Here is a 16121-nt window from a genome sequence, read left to right as displayed (position 1 = left end):
AAAACAAAGAACTACAAATCAATATGAAAAGAAAATAACCTAATTTTTTAAAAGGCAGACTATCTCAATAGTTCATACAAGAGGAAATACAAATAACCAACAGACAATATCAATAGATACTTAAGTTCACTATAAATTAAAGAAAAGTAAATAAGAACAAAGGAAAATGATTTTTCACTTGAAAGGCTGACAAAAATGGAAAAAAACATTAATATTATGTAGGACTGAGAATTCATAGGGAGACAGATTCTCTCATTACTTATTGGAGAAAGTGTAAATTGGTGATTTTCAAAAGAGTAATTATATACTTTCTATTAACATTTAAATACTCATAGGTTTTTTGTTTTTGTTTGTTTGTTTGTTTTGTTTTGTTTTTTGAGACAGTATCACTCTGTCACATAGGCTGGAGTGCAGTGGCCAGATCTCAGCTCACTGCAACCTCCGCCTGCCAGGTTCAAGTGATTCTCCTGCCTCAGCCTCCCGAGTAGCTGGGATTACATGTGCCCACCATCATGCCAGGCTAATTTTTGTATTTTTAGTAGAGACAGGGTTTCACCATTTTGGCCAGGCTGGTCTTGAACTCCTGACTTCAGGTGATCCGCCTGCCTTGGCTTCCCAAAGCGCTGCAATTCCCAAAGTGCTGGGATTACAGGTGTGAGCCACTGCACCCGGCCAATATTCATCGCTTTTAACCAACCAATTCCACTCCTGAAATTGTATGCTACGGAAATACCTAAGCAAGTAGGCAAAGATGTATACAAATATCTCGCAGTATTGTTTATAAGAGTGGAATACTGGAAGCATTCTCGATATTCATTAATTCAGAACCGTAAATAAACTCATGGTAGATTCATGCAATGGAAGAACTTTATGGGCTTCATAAAGAATGAAGAAATTCTGTATGTTGCCAATGAAATATATTTCAGATAAATTAAGTAAAAAGTAAAACTGTAATAAATAGACTATGATGATAATTTTATGACAGTATATACAGATTAAAATAATTGGACAGAATATCATCATACTATTAACAGTGATCTGATGTGGGAAATGGGATTAGGGTTCAGTGGAGAAAGCTCTAATTCTGTATGATACCCACATACTCATACACAATACTCATGTACACACACACTTATCACTACCACCAGGACCACATCCTGCCCATCAGGAATTAAACTGCCACTTTGGTTTCTCACCTGACTCTTAACCTATTTTCAACCTGTTCCCTACTCTGTGGCATGACAAGGATAGGATGGTACATGTTTGTTGAAAAATTTAAAACCACAATGAAAACAGACTAAAAGTTGGCTTGCTTTTTTTGTTATTTACTCTATGTTGGCAATTCTAAACAATGCCAATGGTAAAATAGTCCTCCCAGCAAGGGTACTGCTCTCACAGCCCCCACGTTTGCACATGATTGCCCCTCTGAAAATCTCATTTATTTGACCATGAGTGCCCATGTGCCATTTGCTGGACTAGCTGCTGCCCATCTTTGCCTCCCTGTCTCCAGTGTCCAGACCACCAATAAATTCCCACTTTGCTTCTGAGAGTGTTACATGAAAATGCCTTCCCTAAAATCTTGGGAAAAAGCTGAATGGCTGCTTAAAACTGGCTATCTGAAAAGCCTTTGGCTGGTGCAGTCATAGGCCCCTTACAAGTACCCACGGAAGTGGTGCTTCCCCAGCAGGCTTCTCTGGAAAAGGGGATCACTGGAGAGGGCAGGGCCTTACTCCATCGGCTTTAAGAATAAGCACCCCATGGAATAAAAAGAAAGCCATCTACCCAGCATAACCTGAGCCTTGTAACAGAGAGGGGAGTGTGTGGGGAGAACAAGAGGCAGATCCAATTAATTACCCTTAGAAGCAAAGGTAAAAGTTGAAGATTACGAGACCCATTTACAGGAGGAAATAGACCCATCATTGAGCCTAGAGAATGGGAGGATTGTTTAGGGCCAGAAAAGCGTCTCAATGTTCAGATTCCATTCCTTTTCTGGAGCTCTGGAGAGAGGAAGGTCACAGCTTGGGCTTGGAAGTTACACTTAGCAGTGGGTTCAGATTGGTAGGAGGGGGGCTGTTGTCTTGGGTCCGATTCTGGGCCCCAGCTGGCCCCACCCTGAGGGGACAGAAGCTTCTATCTTCTCTAGGGGCTGGCCAAGGAGGGGGTGCCCCCTGCGAGAGGCCCATCCATTACCATCACAACAGCTGATGTCACAGACCCCACAAAGCAGCTGGGGCCCCAAATGCAGGGTAACCCTAACCCCACCAGCGATTGAAACAGATAGAGGGGTAGCTCTCCCACACAATGCCTGGCCCTCACTCCTCTCCTCCTCCCCCTTGCACTTCCTCAAGAGCCTTTGTCTTCTGGTCCCTAGGGCCTGTAGCCTCTCTCATTCCTGGCAAACTCTGTCCATTAAATTCAAAATGAGGCCTCTGGGGAAAGGGTTTGGCACTTTCTTTCCCTGCCTCCTCTTATCTCCCACCAGCTATTCCCCATCCGCATCTGTCTGGCAGGCAGATAAGAAGTCCAGCTGTGAGAAAAGGGGCAAGGTGGTGACTGCTTCACATCCTTCCCTGGGCTGTTTTGATTTGCTTTGTTTTTCTGCCTCAGAGCACCCCACAGGGTTACTGGTCTCTCTCTGGACAAGGCCTTGGGCCGGAAGTCATAAGAGTCAGTACTGAGGCTGTGGGAAATGTTCTGGGGTAAGTCAGGTTGTTTGACTGTTATAGTCCAAGTCTCTGTACTGAACTCTGTCATCTCCCCAACCAGCTGGAAGCCTCTGTGTTTTCAGGAGTGCAGAGTCCTCCTGTTCCCCCTCAGGACCCCAGCATGCTGAAAGCCAGGAGCAGTGGTTTCACCAATCTTTAGGTGTGACATGGGGTTCAGGGGGAGGCTTCTGGAGAAGGTGGGTGGCAGACCAGCAGGGCTTGAAAAATCTGTCAGAGCTCTATGAGGCAGGGAGAAGGGTCACTGCTTAGAGCTTCTGGCTTTTCCCCCACGAGGAGAGCTACATGTCTGAAGGGATTTGGTTATTATTCAATATTTTAGTCATGAATCTCTCTTAGACATTGATGAAAGCCATGAACCTTCTTTCCAGAAAAAAATGGGTGGCATGCACACATACATGCAAACACACACACACATCTGTGATGGTTCTTGGACACCCGGTTAAGAACTCCCAATAGAAGAAGGTATAAGTTTTGGAACCAAAGCGAGAGTAGAGAAGGTTCCAGGTAGTGTTGAGGATAGGCTGTCCTCAGAGCCAGGTGGCTGGCTGATTTGAAAGGCATGTCCCTCTGTTTCATATACAGGTGCTTGTGGGGCATGGCTATCACCAACCCTGTAGTGGACTTGGGGAGAGGATGTCAGGAGGCAGAGAAGCCCTGGACACCTTTGTCCCTTGCTCAGCCATGAGGCATGTTGTGGAATTGGAAGGTAGGGAGGAAAAGGCCTTAAATATTGCATAGACTATTGCTCGATGTGATACTGGCTAAGCATTTTGACCTTCCACAGCTCATTTACACTTCACAACAAACTTGTAAGTTGGAGACTACCATTCTGCTTTCATGGATGAGGATGATGACATTTAGGGAGTTTGTTGAGTAATTGTTCAAGGTCAGAGGCTAGTAAGTGGCATTGCAGAGATTAAAGCCCAGGTCTCGGGCATGAAAGCCCAGTTGCAGCAGTCAGATATCTTACTGAAGAAAACTGTTTCTAGTCTATTCCCATTGCTTGTGTGCTAGCCTGGAGGGCAAGCAGGCTGGGCATTGCTACACTGGCATTGCTGGTCTTACTTACCATGGTTCCAGATGTGCCTAGGAGGTTCTTCATTACATCCCAGAACATACCAGGCTCATGCCAACATTGTACTCTAATGTGGTCTGCACCAAAAATACTCTTTCCTATGACTTCACAAAATTTGACTTGCATTCCCCTTCAAGGCCCAGCTAATTAACATCCTGCTTCTTCTGAGCTGTCTTTCCTAACCAGACCCTTTCCTCCACTAGGCCAGGATGACTGTACCCCTCCTGCACTGAGTCTAAAATAGGCTCATCTCTCCCTTTTCTCCAGCATGGCCTTGTTCTGGATAATCCTACATCACTCCATCTTGACTGGGAGCCTTTCCTTGGCAGGGCTAGTGTTCAACATTGGGTTCCAAGTTGCCTAGCCCAGTGCTCCACTTAACTCAAGCAGTTCAAAAAGTTCTTCTTGATGATGATGTCAGTGTTAGGTGCATAAGCAGGAAAAAAACCTAACCCAGGGGTTAGGGATGTTTCCAAGGCCACAGTACGGCTCCTTGCTTTGTGTGGAAGGTAGGCTTTCTCTTCCCCACTAGGCTCTCACCTGCTCTAGTCCTCAGTCTAGCTGAGTGGGGATCCAATGTCAGTCATCCAGTTCACCAACCACAGTTGCACTCTGCAAATGGGATGGAAGAACAAAATACCCATGAGACAACACCGTGGCTTTTGAAACAGGTATGTAGGCTTTCTTGTTTAATAGCAGTTAAAAGAGGAAAATGTACAAGAGGAATAAACATGCTCTTTTCACAGAGGAGATTTCCCCTAACCATGCGGCCCATCCATATCAGTAGCTTTACTAGTAAAGTTTTACTAGTAAAACTTACTAGTAAGTTTTAGAGAAAAAAGTTCCCTTCAGAGTTAAAAATGGACTTTCCTAATTTTCTCTATAAATGTGCAACTATCTGTGCAAAATAAAAACGCCATTTCCAACACCTTTGTGAAAAGTACTTGTGAATGCAGGCAAAAAAAAAAAAAAAAAAAAGAAGAAGAAGAAGAGGCAGTTGCAGTCAAGAGAGGAATCCTGGGAGAAGGGAGGCTAAGGTAGGGGAATTTCTGCAGCAGTCCCTAGAGAGTGTGCTCAGAGGCCTGACGAGGAAGGTCATGGCCAAAGCCAATCTTGAGAGATAAAAGGCCGTGGGTCTGTGACTTGCTGAGTAAGCACTTGTCAAGTGTACAGTAAGGCTAGACTGACTTGGAGGACTGGTATGCAATGAAAACACTGGGCAATGCACCCTGGAAGCTGTTCATTCCCTTTGCCAACAGGGTCTCACTTCCTGGTTCCCATTTTCAGGTCCTATTCCTTCCTTCCTGCAACAGCTTCATTTACAGCCTGCTCAAAGAGATTTTTCCTATGAATGTTAAAATCATGCAAGCAGCCTATATTACTACTGAAACCTAATAGGGTCCCAAACTGGACTGTCCCTTCAGGAACATAGACCTGGTTTCCCCAGGAACTTGGCCAAGGGTTCATCCTGACCAAAAGCCATATGGGCTTCTAGCCATCTGTGTGCTTGCCCTCTTATTGAAGCCCTCCAGGGTTTCCATATCTGTAGGTATTTGACGCCATATCTGAAGAGTCTGATGGGTATGGGCACACATGCTTTGCACAAGTCCTCTCAAGGGTTGGCCCAGCTACAAGTCTATAGACAAAACTAAAAACATTCCACTTTTCTAATTCAAAAACTTGACATTGCTGGTCCCGGTTTTTATCTTCCCTGTCCAACCAAGACTATGTCTCTACATACAACTCAGTAGCTGCATGTTGCTTTTAGTTAGATAGACTAAGAATGGAGAGAAGATATATCAAAGGGTCCATCTTTATATATTGAGCTTGAATAAGCTTTTTCTTTCAGGGGACTTCTGTGCAGAATAAACCCTATTCCTCCACCTTGTTCACCTTTTCCTCTATAGCACAGTTCTTCCAAGGCAGAGGTTTGGGATGAGACCAGCAATGATGATCCTCTAAAGATAAACACTGTGGCATGCTTACATGTCTCTCCATTTCCACTTCAAAGTCTCTCAGTACTTAAAGCTGAAGAGATCTTGCTACAAAGGGGATACTAGTGAAGAAAAGCGTTTTTAACCCTTCTCAAGCAATAGAACTTCAGATTAATATAATCGTTTCTCACTTGTTTCAACAAAGACAAGAGCTTGGCGATGCCATTTTGGCTCCTGCCTTCTCTTGGCTTATCAAGTTCTGGGTGGCAGTGCTCATCCCTTACCCTCATCCTGAAACCCTGGCCAACCACCCAGCCCTCAGGATGAGCTGCAGCAGGCGTCTGTGAGCTCACATGTAGCCTGGTCTCTCCAGTTTTGAGGAAGTTTGTATGTCTGTGTGCACATCCTCTTCCCCATGACTATCAAGATGTGATAGAATATGGTGAGGTAGAGGGGTTGAGGGTGGTGGGGGGCAAGGAAGTGCTTCCCTCCCCAGAAGCAACTCAGTAGCTGACAAAGGTAGTGAAGAATTCTGTTTGATAAATCTCTCCTCCCACCAATCCAAGCTGGAAAGTCCTGTGTGGCTTATTTGTCATTGTTTGGTGATGCGCAATTATACTCTTGCCAGTAGCCATAGTAGCATCTTTCTGAAGTATCTTAAAGTACAGTTTCCCCTGACTGACTTCATAGCAAAGCCCTTGTATTAAGTCTCAGGAGTCCATCTGGGACAATGAATGCAGCCTCCAAGCTAAGCTGCTCCAGGCTTTAGAGTTTGGAGGATAGGATTATAGGCAATCTTTCTCAGACAAAGCCAAAGATGGCTTTGGGGATCTCAAAAGAGGATGGGAACCTTGGGCTTCAACGACAAAATAATATCTAGGATATTATTTAGTGAAGGACAGTTGGGCCAGAGGCAACAAATCACAAGCCATGGCTGGCTCTGATGACTTTATGGTAACAATGTCTCCATCCCTAGATGCATCCAGTCCAGTCATGGCTGCCCCCACAGTGCAGAGCTGGTGACATTTCCTTGAAGATCATAGCCAAAAACACTGGTTTTAAAACATAAAGGAACAATCACAACTAATCCTCAGGTTTCACCTAAGGGTAAGGTAAGGGCCATTTTTAGGCTTCTGAAATCTGAACTATTTCAATGGCATTACTGGAGAAGGCTAAGTCTCAGATGCTCTGTGAAGACCTATGGAAATAACTGTTGATTTATGTCCTGAACCAAATGCTCTGACTGTGAATGAAGGAAATGAGATGAGCAGGGAAGGCATTGGGTCTCTGATTCCATGAAAACTGGCTTTCAAGATCCAGAAAAACTCCTTGGGTTGAGACTCAACACTCCTAGAGTTGGGGCAATCTGCAGTTAAAGATGGGATCCAATTATTACCGCTCTCTACTTAGCTGTATCCTGCCCCAGAAAAATTTGCAGTAAAAGCCTCAGGTTAGATCTAGGCTAAAGTAATTGCCAAGCTTGGGGGATTGGAATGAAGCTGTCATCTTGCCATATGACATGTTTGTTCACAAGCCAGTGAAAGTCAGCAGACTGAGGAGATGACCCTCCAGAGCTCCCCTTAGTGTATTAAATAATGTTGGCCAGGCCCTTTCCTTGCATTGAGAAGAATCAGCCTCATCTATGCGGTGAATGGGCATCCAGGAGTGAACAGGACATATTTTAGTATCCTTTTGCTTATTCACTCTACCTCCCAGTGCCAGATACCCATTTTTTGTGGTTCCTAAGCCCCAGACCTAAAGCTTTAGAGCCATGGATGGAAGGTGGTTCATCACACTGGGATTGATGATACCACCATCTCTAAGATAACACAGATAGTGTAGTAATAACTTCCCCTGAGTCCCAGCCTAGCAACATCTCATGTACTTGCTTATTCTTGTGCCTCTTTTACTATAGGGAAATGTTATGTGAATACTGCACAGGGGTTAATAAAAAAATACATATGCTCTCTTTGAAGAAGAATACACAAATGCAGGGTCAGCTGGGGTTGGATCCCAGACAAAGGGGCTGCAGCAGGTCGCCTCTGTAGGTCCAGGCCACCCTTCATGAGTGGTGGCTGCTGATGAGTCCTCGGAGCTGCTTGGCCACAGTGTCAATGAGTTTCTGCTTGTCTCGCTCATTTTTCCGAAACTGTGCAAACATGTTGTTCTTGCGGCTAGTATCCTTCATCCTAAACAGAGAAGGAAAGAAAAAGGGCAACGTGTTTGAGGAAACAATGGTGGAAGGAGAACCTGCAGGAGGCAGGATGGCAATGCATCTTAACCACTATCCAGAGTAATGAGAGAGTCCAGAATATCTCCAGTGTCAGGCCCACACTCACCTACTCATCAGGAAGCTGGCATTCTGGCACCTACATCTCTCTCAACTTCAGTCACCTTTGGAAACTGGTCAAGACCCAGCTTTGGAGGGGCCAATCTCCTTATCCCTTTTATCTGCTCCACCTAATTCATTCCCTTCTCTCAGCAGGTGCTATAGGTGTGTGGGACACGGAACAGCTCTGCTGGTCAATAAACCCTTATAGAATGTCTAGGATCCACTCATTACCTCATGAACCTACTAAATCCTGATGGGACCTTCGAGATAATATTTGAAAGGTAAAGCAGGAAAAGTGTTCTTAACTAGCAATTCCAAGAGAACATGAATAACCAAAGGCCACTGTGTATTTCTAAACCTCACTCTAGCTGGCTACTCTATCCCATCCCTAACAAAACTAAGGGCTTGACTGACCTTTTTCCTTTTGTCTCAGGGTAACGGCACATAGGCGGTGTGGTGACTAAGAGAGTATGGTGCTGAGGAAAGCATGTGCCAAAGGGCTGGGCCATCCTCTCACTCCACAAACCAGAGCTTTTTACATGAAAAGCCCTTGAGTCCTCAATGGCTGTCTGTACCCCCGGACCTTTGACCTTTGGGTCATGCTAAAGCTTCACAGATGGCATATTTCTAGAACCACGGGCAATTCTGGCCAGTGGTTCTTTCAGGTTAGAGAGCCCTAATGGGGAAACATGGACAAGAAAGCCAAGACTAGGTTGAGATGGTCACAGAACCCCCAAGTCTGACTAAGCAATTGTGACAGAATTCAGGAATTTGCTATTCCCTGCAGAGGGCTCACAATCCCTGACATATATTGGTGGCCACTAACTCTTCTCCTAGCCTCTGCACACCAGACCCATATCCCACAGCTAGTTCCAGTGTTAGACAATTGAGAACAGTGCCAAGACAGATTTCTTTCTGGGATAGGACCAGTCTTCACCAGAGCTGGGCCAGCCCTCTGTCTTCACTGCTCCCTGGGCTGTATGGAGACAGGCTAAAGGGAAGGAACATGGCACCAGGCTATAAATTGCCCCCAGGCATATTTCCCAGGGGACTTTGGTCAATCCTGCACCATTTTTTTCCCCCACTGTGGGTGGCCCTTTGCAGAGGAGCAGATTAGAGGCCAGTGAGTCAAAAGGCCAGAGATCCCACAGGGGCATTTATGTTTGGCATATATGATATAAATTTACAATATATGTATTCCATAAGGGCATTATATGTGGCAAGAAGTTTCTAATGAGCATCACAGCTGTATGGCTCTGGCTGACAGTGATAGCCACAGACTAATTAAGAATTCTCTCACTGATCTAAGCTCAAAGGCCTTCAGGCTGGAATTACTCATCAAGCAAACTCAGAACACTGAATATAAGGTATGATCACCCACATGTGGAGGCCTGTGCTTGGAGGGGAAGAAGAAGGGGAAGTGACTGCGCTAGTTGAAGAGAAAGAATGAGGGTCCTCAAGCCTCTGATAATTACTGTATTTGTTCCCTTATACACTAGTGGCACAATTATGTTTGTGGAACTGGCCTGGTTTTAGATAGTCCCAGGGAAAGATTCCCTTTCCTCTGCTGGGTATACTATATATCTAAACATTATCAACAACACAAAACAAACAAAAAGAAATGAAGAAAACCACTTCCTATATTCATAGGACATTTAGTTTAATATCCTACATTATCATTAATTTCATGACTCCTAGAAGCAGCTGAGAGACAGGCAGCCTGCTGGCTTTCAGCTCCCACAGGGAGGCTCCTGTAATATCTAGGAGAAAGAGGGTAGTCTTTGGCCTCAGAGGCTAGAATTTCTCAGTCATTAAGACCTGGAGTTGGAACGAGGCACTGTAAAGATAAACTCAAGTACCCTGAGGGCTAATGGTGGCCTGCTGGTTTCCACTCAGGAATGCTCCAAAACCGAAAGTCAGCCCTCCCACCTTCCATCCCATTCTGAAAGCCCAGTATCCTGTTCTACTTTATTAACAGCTATGGCCACCTCTCAGTGATGCAGGGGCCACTTCTTTTCCCTAAATGTCTTTAGCAGGTCTTTGGGTCTTTCCGTTTCACCCTGCTAAGAAGCGCCAGGTTGAAAAGGGGAGTCAACATCTGATGGTAGAGCTGGCTGTGGAAAAGCAGGAATAGGTCAGGTAAAGGGGTCAATTCCTATGAGGCTGGGAGACATGGATTGTAGTGATCTGGATGCCCTTTGATCTACTGTGTTTGGAAGGAAGCTTTTAAACTCTTCTGATTGCTAGGGCTAAGCACATAGCTTCTTTACTGGCCAGCGCTCCAGAATGGTAGGGAGAGGCTAATTATTTTCAACTATTGTTGAGCCATAGGAAGTGAATGAGCCAGTATTTCCTAGATCCAGAGATTCTTGGGAACAGAAGAGTAAAGGACTGCTGAGAGAAGTAAATAACTAAAGGGAATTCCATAGCCCATTTGAAGGACACATAATGACCATTAAATATGACCATTTAAGCACCAAGTCAAAGGTCAAAATGTTCCCTTCTTTCACCTTGGCACCAAGAACTGTGGGATTAAGCCTTGCCTCTAATAAAGGGTCTTCCATAAGAGATGCGGGCTCTAGATTTTAAAGCCACCAAGAGGTAGGGGAGGCTGCTGAGGAGCTCCCTTTGGTCAGGGCTTTATTTCAGGCCCCACACTAGCAAGAGTATTGAGTGTGCCAAGAGGTTGAATGGGAACAACCCTTTACCTGGCACAATGGGAGAAAATCCCTGCCGCCACTCCCAGCCCCAAAGGAATTAGTAAGCCAAGGGTCACTCTAAGGGCCAAGGATAGAGAAGGCAGCCAGCCAGTTGGCACCAGGCTGGTTTAGTAGATTAGTATGTCAGGGTGGGGACAACTCAGAGGCTAGGGATTTTAGTGTAGTCATTAGTGTCAATGAGGAAACCAGAAGGACTTGCCTCAAAGTGATGGAAAAGGCCCAAGTGAATAATATACTTACTCTCTAGATATCCTAGGGAGGAAGGTCAGTGGGAGAGAGAACCATGGGAAACAAAGTTAAAAATGGAAACATCAATCTCTGACGTGGTCAGAAGAAAACTGTAGTCTGAGTTTTTAGTCTCTTGGCTCCAAATACATACCCCTGCATCATGCTCTTGCCTTCACCTCTTCCCCTTTTTTCCCCCTTTCATATTACATAGTAAGAAGAATAGACCTTGACCTCTCCTTCTGCTTAAGGCTCCACTCTGACTTCCTGGACTCTGAGTCTTGCCTTCCTAGGATTTGAGATGTGGCTGACTGGCCATATATGTAGACTTCCTACACTGCCTAGAGGCAGGGCATTCTTCCAAGTAGCTGGGGATTAACTAGTTTCTCAGATTCCAAGAGAAACCTGCCTTTTTATGTGGGTCTTGGTCTCTGACCTGCCAGCTCTCTAAGAGATTAGCAAAGCCAGAGCCAGGCTGTAATACATAGCATTTCCCAGCTTCTGGGTGACATATTGATTAGCCCTGAGATTTCCTGGAGCTACCTAACTTACTTTCAGTGGTAGCACCTCTGCTTCAGAGAAGCTACAGTTCTGTGGCAGGGAATCCTCTGCAGGCTAGTGACTGACTAAGGCAAAAATCAGACACATTCTCCAAGACAGTTTTGTTGGGATAGTCAGCACAATAAAGCTCAGTCTGGCAGGGGCTGGGAGTTGGGAACAGATGAAGGTTTCAATAATTCTCAATAATTTCCAGGGATTCTCTACTAGGAACCAGAGAAGCCATCTGTTCTGTGGAGTTGCACTATCCATCATCATACCCCAGATGACTAGAGCAGCCTCATTCTGTTCACCAGGCTGGCCTGAGCCCCAAACCAAGCCATTTTTCTTTCTTCTGTTGCCATCTCTAGTAAGAGACACTAGTAAAAGACCCATTAAACTAGAAGGTAATGTCAGAGTCCAATTCTGATCCATACTTGGCCTAGCTTGTTGGGGGCTCAGGAATGAATAAGCCACAAGAGGAAGACTGGCTTGCCAAATCCAGTGATTGAGATTGTTGACAGCACCCATGGCCTATGGCAACTTCCAGAACAAGGCTATCTTTCAAGATACTGGCAGTGGCAAAATTATCTTCTATGCCAAACCCCCACCCCTGTCTCCCCACCTCCCAACACAGACCACTGGACTAGATACTCACTTCTCTAGCAGGGTCAGAGCAGTCACTGGGTTTACCCGGAGGTACTTGCAGTTGGGCTGACCATAGTCAGCAAGGTAGGTTGACCAATCCCACTGGATGAAAAGATCCAAAAGCTGTAAAATATCCAAACCCCACCCCAGGGATTATTCAGACAGACAAGACAAACCAAGATACCAGAAACTTCATCATCCTTCACTACCAGCTAATAAATTAGATACATAAAAATTAAAATATAATAAGAAAAAGAACAGCTTCAGACTATTCTTTCAACCAAGAAAATAAATGAGTAAACATTAGATGGCAGACTTATCTCTGCCATAAGCAGTATGGAAACGTTGCTAAGACTATATGCCAGCAGTTAGCTCTCAGAGGCAACCCTGTAAAGAAACTAACACTAGACTGAATCAAATATGATAATAATATCATAATAATCATTCACTTACTCATTTAATAAATACTTATCAAATGCCTTCCACATGCCAAGAACCATTCTCAGTATTCAACAAAGAACAGATAAAGGTGGATGTAGTCCAGTGCCACATATGCAATTGTTTGAACTTCAAGGTTAAAAGGTCTGGGTTCAAGTATCAGTTTTTTGACTTGCTGCACTGACTTAGGTAATACAGACGTATATACATGCCTATATACAAACAGGACACACAGACAACACAGAAACACTGAACCAAGGCGTAAATGGATCATGTAGCATTTCTAAGAGGCAATATGTGTTACGCCTATGCAGACACAGGCTGAGAAGATGAAATCTGGGCCATAGTAGATTAGCCCATGATTGAGGACACAGAGTCTAGAATTGGGTTATCACTGTTAAAGAGAAGTGCCAAGAGCTAGATGTGTGAAAAGACAATGAGAGCTTTCTGAGGGTGAGCTGAGTTCTGACACTGGGGGAGATTTTGACTGAAAGAAGCTAAACTTTTGTCAAAGGCTTTCCTTCCCAGCCAGTTTTAGCCTCAGACATCACACTAACAAATATTCAAAAATTGTAACTAAGTAAAACAAACAAACAAAAGCTTCTAGAAGGGGCACAGTCCCAGACTCACATCACTGCATAGAGGAAGAACCCTTACAGTACTTTTAACTCAAGACATTCTCCATTTCTCCCTTTCCAGGAGATAGGTAACTGCTGATGAGGACAAGTAGATGGCTGGCTGTGCAGAACAAAGGCAGAGAGGCTGAGAGTGCAGTCATATCCAATGCCAGAACCTGGGCTCTAGGCACACCTTCCTCCATGTCTGTCTTCACTATGCAGCTGGGCAAACAGGCAGTATGGGCCTTGCCCTATTTGGCCAAGTCTCCACTTCATCCACTCTCTTAGAATAGCAGTTATGAACTTCCTGAAGCAGGATGAGAAATGGCTGAAGTCTCAAATCTAAAACTGAGAAAAGCCCCTACACCCTCAGCCAAGAAAGGGATTTTAGAGATGAGAGAAGGAGTCGGGGAGAGACAGGCACGCTGCTTGGTCTGGGCCAGGATGGTCCCAAACGGCCCCTCAGGCCATTTTCAGGTCATGCCTATTTTCATTGGCAAGTTAAAAGGCTTCTACCACTTCTTTCTGCTGACCCAAGGCCTCAGAGAGTTCTCCTTTAGAAGAGAATTTCTCTTGACTTTCTACTCTAGCATCAGTATTTCTGTCCTATGGTCTTCAAAGACCACTCAAGACAGCTCCTCTTTACTTGCTTCCACGACAGACACTGAGAGTACCCCTTGTTCTAAAGTTCATCCAGTACTATGCTTTACACATTTCACTATGTTTTCCTGCAATTCCTAGGGAAAGAACTATGAAAAAAGATAGCATTTTTTTCCATTAAAATTTTTTCACAAAATTAAAAAAAAAACAAAACCTAGGAAGCCTTTTACTATTTGCCTATTAAGGAGCCGATAAGAAAAGTGAATGAATATCAAAAAAGTCTAATTGGAAAACTGGAAAATCATTTCTTAAAGCTATTTTAGATACTACTTTTTCAGCATACATGGACATATACATGCATGTATTACCTTCTTTTTAAATGAATTCCTAATTTCTGTGCTGGAATTAATGTATTAGTACTTCTGATTTATTGCTAATACTACCATGTATTTCTGGTTAATGACACATGGGAAGTCACTAGTGGACAGTGGAGAGAAGTTCATGGCTTAGCTCTAAGTTATGGGATCTTTGGGGTGTCGCTTTTCTGGCCGGAAACCTGTGGCTGGTGGCACCTTTGCCTGAGTTTTGCTCTGGCCCACTGGGTTTGTTACACCCACTTGGCCTGGCAGGCTGAGCTCATGCCTGCCAGGGACACTGGAGTCCGGTGTGGAGCAGCGAGGGGTGTGTGTAAGTGTGGGGTCCGGTCACTGTACAGTCAGATGCGCTGGGTGCTGCCATGGGGTGGGCAGCTCCAGGTGCCAGCATGGACACCAATTCTCTGTGCGAATGCAGCTGGACCAGGTGTACTGCAAGCAGCTTTCCTGGATGGCACCGGGGAATGTGGCAGCACCCAGAAGCTTGGAGATGCCAGGAACCACAGGGCCCCAAAGAGGGAGTCACAGCTCTGGCTCAGGGAGCTCCCATGTCTGGGCTCTACAAAGAGCTGCAGCTCTTCTCTCCTTCTCTTCACCCACAATGTGGCGAGCAGGGGGTATGTTTCAGCCCTGTTTGTGTTACCCCAGCTCTTTTAGCCTCACCATTCAGTAGGTCTCAAGTTCTTGTCCTGCGACCAGGAAGAATGAGGTACACAGACAAATGGAAGGTGAGCAAAATGAAGAGATTAATTGAGCAATAGAACAGCTCAGAGATGACCCACAGTGGGAAGCTCCTCTCAGTAGCCAGGGTGTCCCAGCAAGTATTCAGCTTCTAGCAGAAAGGGTTGCTCCTCTCTGCAGGCAGGTCGTCTTGATAAGTGTTCAGCTATCAGCAGAGAGAGTGGCTCTTCTCTGTAGCTGGTCGTTCTGCTGTCTCTCTGTCCTCTCCTCTGCTCTGGCTGAGCTCAGGGCTTTTATGGGCCTCAGAGGGGAGGAAGTGCAAGCCATCTGGTCCACGGGCAGCCAAGTCCCTACTCTGGTCCGCAAGACTGGCAGCTTGGCCACCAGCCTTCAGGCCTCACTGGGGACCTGCCCGCTTCTGCCCAGGAACCTGTCTGCTTTCTGCTCCCATTCATGGCACTTGAGGTCAGCCCCAACTTTGCTCCAAGACTGGAGCAGCACTGACAACAGGGAGAAGCCATGCAGTGGGAGCAGGCACTTCCAAGCCTACAAGGGCAGGGAGGGCCTTCCCAGGCCCCCAAGAGTGCAGGGACACCTGGGTCCACAGCCATGGTTTGGGTGGCTGCAGTTGTGCCCAGGAGGGTAGGGCTCCTGCCTGCTCCCTGACTCCCACCAGCTCCATGGAGCATGCAGCCCCGGTCTTGCCACCCTGCTGCAGCCAGCATGATGGATGGCAGTGGTGGGCCATTTAGGGCAGCCACTACCATCATAAGGATTTCCATTTTTGTCTTCCTGCCAAAGTCAATGCCAATGGTGAGCCTAAGAGCTCTGGAATGACAATCTATCTAATTTATTCCACTACAGTCATGGAAGCTACATAAGTCTATTAAGTTCAACCACCATGAGCCTATAGATCACACTCTGGGTCATGTTGCTTCCCACAGTCTTTTAGGGTGGCCTCAAGCTAGGTCTTATGGCCTTCTCTGAGACAGATGGACAGAGAGTGAAGTCTGAGGGTATTTAACTAAGTGAGCTGCTTGGAGGCACACTTCTACTGGATTCCACAGAACAGTGTTAGAATGAACAGCCAAGAAAACCAGCAGGCCTATTTATCCATATAGTACTTATCCATATAGTACTTATCCATATAGTACCTCCTAGTATTTATCCATATAGTCCCTCCCTCCCTCCCTCCCTCCCTCCCCCCCCCCCTC

The 16121-nt window shown here is 45.5% G+C and overlaps 1 protein-coding gene across 3 annotated transcripts in view; it reads right to left on the bottom strand.

The window, feature by feature from the left end:
* Positions 1 to 1033: 1033 nt before the first annotated feature.
* Positions 1034 to 16121, bottom strand: part of EXOC6B (exocyst complex component 6B) — a 713614-nt gene continuing 698526 nt past the window's right edge. Inside the window, exons 21-23 of one of the 3 annotated variants that reach the window (XM_017876776.1) lie at positions 12208 to 12320; positions 11028 to 11039; positions 1034 to 7924 (exon numbers count right to left, since the gene is read on the bottom strand). In XM_017876776.1, coding sequence (XP_017732265.1) covers positions 7798 to 7924; positions 11028 to 11039; positions 12208 to 12320 — 252 coding nt within the window. In that variant the 3' untranslated portion in view covers positions 1034 to 7797. The remainder of the gene's footprint in view (positions 7925 to 11027; positions 11040 to 12207; positions 12321 to 16121) is intronic. The other 2 variants (XM_017876764.1, XM_017876771.1) reach the window with 2 other exon arrangements.

The sequence above is a fragment of the Rhinopithecus bieti genome, unplaced genomic scaffold, assembly GCF_001698545.2.
Source record: "Rhinopithecus bieti isolate Rb0 unplaced genomic scaffold, ASM169854v2 scaffold_1058, whole genome shotgun sequence".
In the NCBI taxonomy this organism is placed as follows: domain Eukaryota; kingdom Metazoa; phylum Chordata; class Mammalia; order Primates; family Cercopithecidae; genus Rhinopithecus; species Rhinopithecus bieti.
The sequence above is the reverse complement of the archived record's forward strand: the minus strand, read 5'-3'. Positions and strand labels throughout refer to the sequence as shown.